Source organism: Vulpes vulpes, chromosome 12, assembly GCF_048418805.1.
Source record: "Vulpes vulpes isolate BD-2025 chromosome 12, VulVul3, whole genome shotgun sequence".
In the NCBI taxonomy this organism is placed as follows: domain Eukaryota; kingdom Metazoa; phylum Chordata; class Mammalia; order Carnivora; family Canidae; genus Vulpes; species Vulpes vulpes.
The window spans coordinates 172,052,912-172,058,911 of NC_132791.1; the positions used below are offsets into that span (position 1 = coordinate 172,052,912).

Below are 6,000 nucleotides of genomic sequence, written 5' to 3' on the forward strand. Positions count from 1 at the left end.
TGCCTGTGGTTGGCTGAATAATGGTCTCCCCAAGATGTCTATGTTCTAATCCCTGAAACTTGTGACTTTGTTACCTTACAGGGCAATATAGATGTGATTAAAGATTTTGAGACAGGGATCCCTGGGTGGCGCAGCGGTTTGGCGCCTGCCTTTGGCCCAGGGCGTGATCCTGGAGACCCGGGATCGAATCCCACGTCAGGCTCCCGGTGCATGGAGCCTGCTTCTCCCTCCGCCTGTGTCTCTGCCTCTCTCTCTCTCTCTCTGTGACTATCATAAATAAATAAAAAATTAAAAAAAATTAAAAAAAAAAAAAAAAAAGATTTTGAGACAGATGTTCCTGGATTATATGGTTGGGCCCAATCCATCACAAAGGTCCTTCTAAGAGGCAGACAGGAGGGTCAGAAAAGGAAATGTGATTATGGAAGCGAGGGAGATGGGGAGAGTGAGAGAGAGAGAGAGCAGGTGTGCATGAGGCTCGGCTGCTCTTTGCAGATGCAGCTGGGGCCACAAGCCAAGGAATTCAGGCAGCCTCTAGAAGCTGGAAAAGGCAAGGAAATGGACTGTCACTCTAGAGCTTCCAACACCATGATTTTAGCCCAGTTTTGACTTCTCACTTCTACAACTATAAGAATAAATTAGTGCTGTTTTAAGCTACTAAATTTGTGGCTGTCTTTACAGCAGCAATGGTAAACCAAGACAGTGCTCTTACCATCTCTGATTGTGAAGCTATGGAGCAAGGCCAGGCCATCGAACCAATGGTTGTATCTGGTCTCTCCCACTGTGTGCATTCCAGGCCCGTTACGGAGCAGGGTGCCCTGCAGCCATGTTGGAATCCTGCCTGTTAAGAGAAAGGAAGTTTTGTTTCCAAGTTTTCATGTCCCAACCAAAAAATCTCTGAGACACAGCCATGGAAAGGAATTGAGGCCACCGTCCCAACACGACTCACTGTACTCATTCATTCCTTTAGCAGTTATTTCCTGAAAGGGTGGGATATGCCTGAGTTGTACCAGCACTGAGGATACCAAGATGAGCCAATGTCATCCCTCTCTTCAAGTTGCTCACCATCCATAGAGCAGATGGATGAACAGACACTCAAACCACAACACGATAAAGGCAATGTGACAGGCTCAGCAAAGGGGGCTGCATGGAACAGAATCTCATCCCCAGGTGGGGTGAGAGCTGGAGGGTGGGGACTGTGTCCTGGAAGAGCTACTGAGTCTTGAGGGGGAGTAGGTGTTGGCCTCAAAAAGGCATGAGGAAAGAACATTCTAGAACTGTGCTATCCGATACAGTAGTCACAGCCTCATGTGGCCACTGAGCACTTGAAACCTGGCCAGTCCAAGTGGAGATGTGCTGTAAGTGTAAAATTCACACTGGATTTCAAAGGCTAAGTATGAAAAAAAAATGTAAAATATCTTATAGCAATTTAAAAAATATTACTTGTTGAACTTAAAAATATTTTGGATATATTGCCTTAAATAAAATATACTCTTAAAATTAATTTCACTGGTTTGTCTTTTTTTTTTGTACATAGAGGAATCACTGTATATTTTTCAGCTTTTTAAAATTATATAAGTAATAGGTTTGTTTGTTTACTTCTTAGAGTGTGGCTATTAGAAAGTTTAAAACCACATGCATGTGGGCATGCATTACACCTCTGTTGAATGGCACTGCTCTAGGGGTAGGGTCTGGAGCAGATGCTGTTGATGCCTCACCTTTGTCCTCTTAACAATGACCTCTCCTTGAAAGTTGCTTTCTGCAACTATCTTCAGCTCTCTGCTTGAGGGCTTTGTTTTCACTGTGGGAGCTACTCTGCCCATACCCTGGGCAAGCTGGAACACCTTGGAGGTAATGTCTCTGGAAGTGGCTGTCAGCCAAAGATGGATGGGGAGTTGGGCCTCATATGTCACCACTTCCTTGCCCTCAGCTGAGGCAATATGAGGCATGTTTTACACTATTCCCAGCGGGTTCCGCTCTGATGGCTCACAGTGGTCAGTGGCTTGACAATGCCCCTTTTATTGGTTTCCCTCCCAGTGTTTCTTGGGATCATGTCCCAAATAAACTACTTACATCTGAATCCTTTTTTTTTTAAAAAAAAAGATTTTAGTCACTTATTCATGACAGACAGAGAGAGGCAAAGGCACAGACAGAGGGAGAAGGAGGCTCCTCTCAGGGAGCCCGATGCGGGACTCGATCCCCAGACCGGGATCACACCCTGAGTTGAAGGCAGACATTCAACCGCTGAGCCACCCAGACATCCCTATATCTGAATTCTTATCTCTGGAGGAACTTGAACCAAGAGATCAAAGACCAGCTCAAAGACCAGCTCAAAGTCCAGCTCAAAGTCCAGTTCAAAGTCCAGTTCAAAGACCAGGAGATGTGTCAGTTGTTTAGCAAGCCTGGTCTGTAATTTTCAAATGAGGAAGCCATAAGTATTGAGGTTGGAGAGCTAGGCAGGGACCAAGTGAAAAAGGTCAATGAGACAACACCAAGGGCTTTGATTAGATGCTCAGAAGAATGGGACAGCTTGGTCAGTTAAAACAGGGAATGAGAGGATCAGATTTTTGCGCATGTGCACTTTTTTTTTTTTAGATAAAATTCACATAGAAAAATCCACCATTTTAAAGTGTACCATATGGAGGTTTTCAATATATTCACAATATTATGCAACCATCACCATCTAGTTCCAGAACATTCCATTACCCCAAAACAAAGCCCTGTCCTCCTGACAACTGCTAATCTACTTTGTCTTTTAGGATCTGCCTCTTCTGGACAGCTCGTATTAATGGAGTAGGCTTAGATTTGGAGTGACAAAAGTTGTCTCTGACTGTGGTGCTGAGTGTGGAGAAAGGAGGAGCCAAGAGGAGGTGGGAAGACCAGAGAGAGAGGATGGAGAGAAACAACAGAGAGTTGAAGGATGTGGAATGGATAGGACTGGGAGTTTGAATGAATATGGGGAAGAAGGGAGGGGTACCCCGAAGTGCCACCAAGTCTCCTGCCTTGGGCAACTAAGTGAATATGGGACTATTCAGAGACCCAGATGCAGGAGAAGGAGCAGGTGAGGCAGAGCAGAGAGAGATGAATCTGAGCACACAGTCAAAACCCTAGATAGGAGAACACATATTGAGCACTGGCTGCAGGTGCATTAAATCATATAGTCATTGCAGCAATCCTATGCGGCAAGTCACACGTGGGAGGTTTGATATAAGAGAGAATTGAGGCAGGAAATGCTTCAGTAACTGGCAAAGGAGGTCTCAGAGCCAACAATGCACAGCCCAACATGAAGCCTGGACATGGCCTCTGTGGGTAGACGTGGCCACATAGGCACAATCTTTAGTTAGCAGTTGGTTAATGGACACAAACCAACTGATTAGACTTGACCCAGGTCTGGAGGCCTCAACTGAGGGTTGGGACCCTGTCTTTCACTGGCTGCAGGCAAGTCACAGCCCCTCTCCAGCTTCCCTCGAGGAGGGAGGTGTGATTTCTCATACTTGGAAGCAGCCAGAGGGCTTGTAGAAACACAGATTGCTAGGCTACACCCGCAGCGTGTTTGATTCCGTGGGTCTGGAGTGGACCCAGGAATTCGTGATTCTAACAAGCACCCAGGTGATGGTGAGCCTGCAGCTGTGAGATGGAGGTGGGGAGAGCAGCTGATCTGGATCTAGAGGGTCCACTCAAGTCTGCAGGTGCTAGAATTCCAGGTTTCTAAAGTTTCCAAGGATTTCCATGCAATTATTAAATGTAAGGCTTATGGGCAACATGTTCATGACATCCCAGAGCATAAAAGGATAGGTATCAGAGGCTTTTTTAAAATAAAAAATAAAAAAATTAATATACATTTGTTTTTGAAAAAAATATTTGTAGCCTATACTATATCTTTTAAAAACTTGAAACTACTCCAATATTAGGAGTGTTTGAGGTGGAAATACAGCTGATTTCATTGCCCTCTGTGTTCCCATTAGCATTTTCAAGTTTTTATATATGCACATGTACATAAAAACACATATACATACAAAACATGTTACCTTTGTAATCAGAGAAAAACAAACATAAAAGCTATTCTTTCAAAAGCCTTCAGAGACAATTCCTTGGTTGAAAAGTTCCAATCTGACTTTGCTCATAGAGAAATGGTCACTCAGGAAAAACCTCCAGGTCCAAGTATCTGAAGATGAAACCTCCTGTGTGCCTGAGCCAGCCCACTCACCCATCCTCAGAGGCAGCACACAAGAGGAGAGAGACAGAGAAAAAAAAAGATGAAGAAAACAAGACACAAAGCCTGTTAAAAGAATTTTCTCCTAGAGCGTCCCACTCTGGGTCCATTTGACTTACGGTTCTGCAGGTACTTGAAGGCCCAGGTCACAGTGAACACCTGTGAGGAAACCAGGGCGTGCTCTGCATGCCCTCCAGCATGTGCATGTAGGAAGGGCAGCACAGGTACGCTTCTCATGCCATCTAGAATTTAACTTAGGATGCACATATTTGCACAAATGTACCCAAAGCTTGGAACGGGCCACGCTTTGCAGAATAATTCCCCTGTATGTGTGCCAGTTGTAGTGTTCCCGGGCTCTTCACCCGGAAGTAGTGAAAAGGACTCTCTCCCCCTGGAAACAGTTTCTGTGTATAAAAAGCACACCTAGATTTTCACAGAGAATATGTCTTGTGGATCATTCCCCACTATATATCATTTGCCATATTTTCCAAAAATAATTTACAATAAATGTTACTTTTGTGACCAGAAAAAAGGTATGTTTAAACATACAAGAAGAGGCAGCCATCTATATGGAACGCTCACCTGTCACTTTGGCCCGCACAGGTTCCAGCTGCTCCTTCTTATTTCTGCCAAATATTATATCCATGGCATGGGGCGCTGAGCAGGAGTGATGCTGACAGTGAACAGACACTCTGCTGTGTTCAAGGCAACTGCTCTTCGGCTCCTCCTTTTCTTCCTTCCTGCTCTCCTGCAGCTTCCTTCTCTCGCATCTCCTCCTGATGCTGAGAACCTGGTATCTCTTTGCACACAAGAGGGGAAGCTGGTGTTATTTATCTGTGGTCAAAGGTCAATTCCCCAGCCATGAGTTCTGGCTAATCTTTAACCCTCTTATTGTGTCCCCCCGCCACCCCCCCCCACTCCCTTTCCAGTTCCACTTCTGGCTTAAGCAAGAAAAGCTAGTCTTTTGCTGGGTTTATATTGGCAGGATAATTCAGTGGGTGCATTCTGCACAGATACGCAGCCTGAAATGATCCAGCCCAGGAGGTGGAGATGATTTATCAGAGAAGAGAAACTATCAGGACCTGGGATTAGGGGAGCCGAAAGTGCGTCAATCTGTAGAATCCCTTCTGCACATGGAACTTCTTGAGCAGAGAGAGGGTTTTGGTTTTGTTTTGAATAAAGGTCCCTGAGCCTCCCTCTCCTTAAAAAAAATCAGATGCAAAGAGCAACTTAATTTATTATATTTCTTTTTTGGAGAAGTAAACATAAAATGTTTACCCATTTAAACAAATATGGGGAACCAAAAACTCTACTTGAGAACAATGAGGAATTGTAAACCAAAAACCCAAAAAAACACACAAATGTCAGTTCGACTTCCTGGTCTAACGGGAGGGAGAAAGGACGTCCCTCTGTGATTTCAGAGTTCCCCTGTATCTGTGTCTCTCATGTGATGCCATTGCCTAAAACCCACATTCAAGCGCCTATGAACGTTGGATGACTAGTTAAAGGACTCCTCTCGACTTCTCTTGCTAAAAGAAAGCAGCTGTTTCATCTCTGGGTGGAGGAAGACAGGGTGTGGTGCTGGTCTTTACGTGGCTGCTGAGTACAGTTCCTGTCAGGTCTGGGCCGGGACTGTGTTCCTGGATCTCAGGGCCCAGTCCGACAGCTGCCTGGTCCACCTGGTCCGCTGTGCGCCCACCCCCGGCTGCGCTCCGATCACCTGGCTGCAGCTCTCCGGGGTCCAGGGCTGAGAGTCACTCCACACCCACTGATGCGGGATCTCTGAAGGT

The 6,000-nt window shown here is 45.4% G+C and overlaps 1 protein-coding gene across 1 annotated transcript in view; it reads right to left on the reverse strand.

The window, feature by feature from the left end:
* BCO1 (beta-carotene oxygenase 1) overlaps positions 1 to 5,275 on the reverse strand; it is a 38,846-nt gene extending 33,571 nt beyond the window's left edge. The window contains exons 1-2 of the mRNA XM_025988588.2: positions 4,793 to 5,275; positions 710 to 838 (exon numbers count right to left, since the gene is read on the reverse strand). Of these exons, the coding sequence (XP_025844373.2) occupies positions 710 to 838; positions 4,793 to 4,856 (193 nt within the window). The 5' untranslated portion in view covers positions 4,857 to 5,275. The remainder of the gene's footprint in view (positions 1 to 709; positions 839 to 4,792) is intronic.
* Between the last annotated feature and the right edge of the window lie 725 nt (positions 5,276 to 6,000).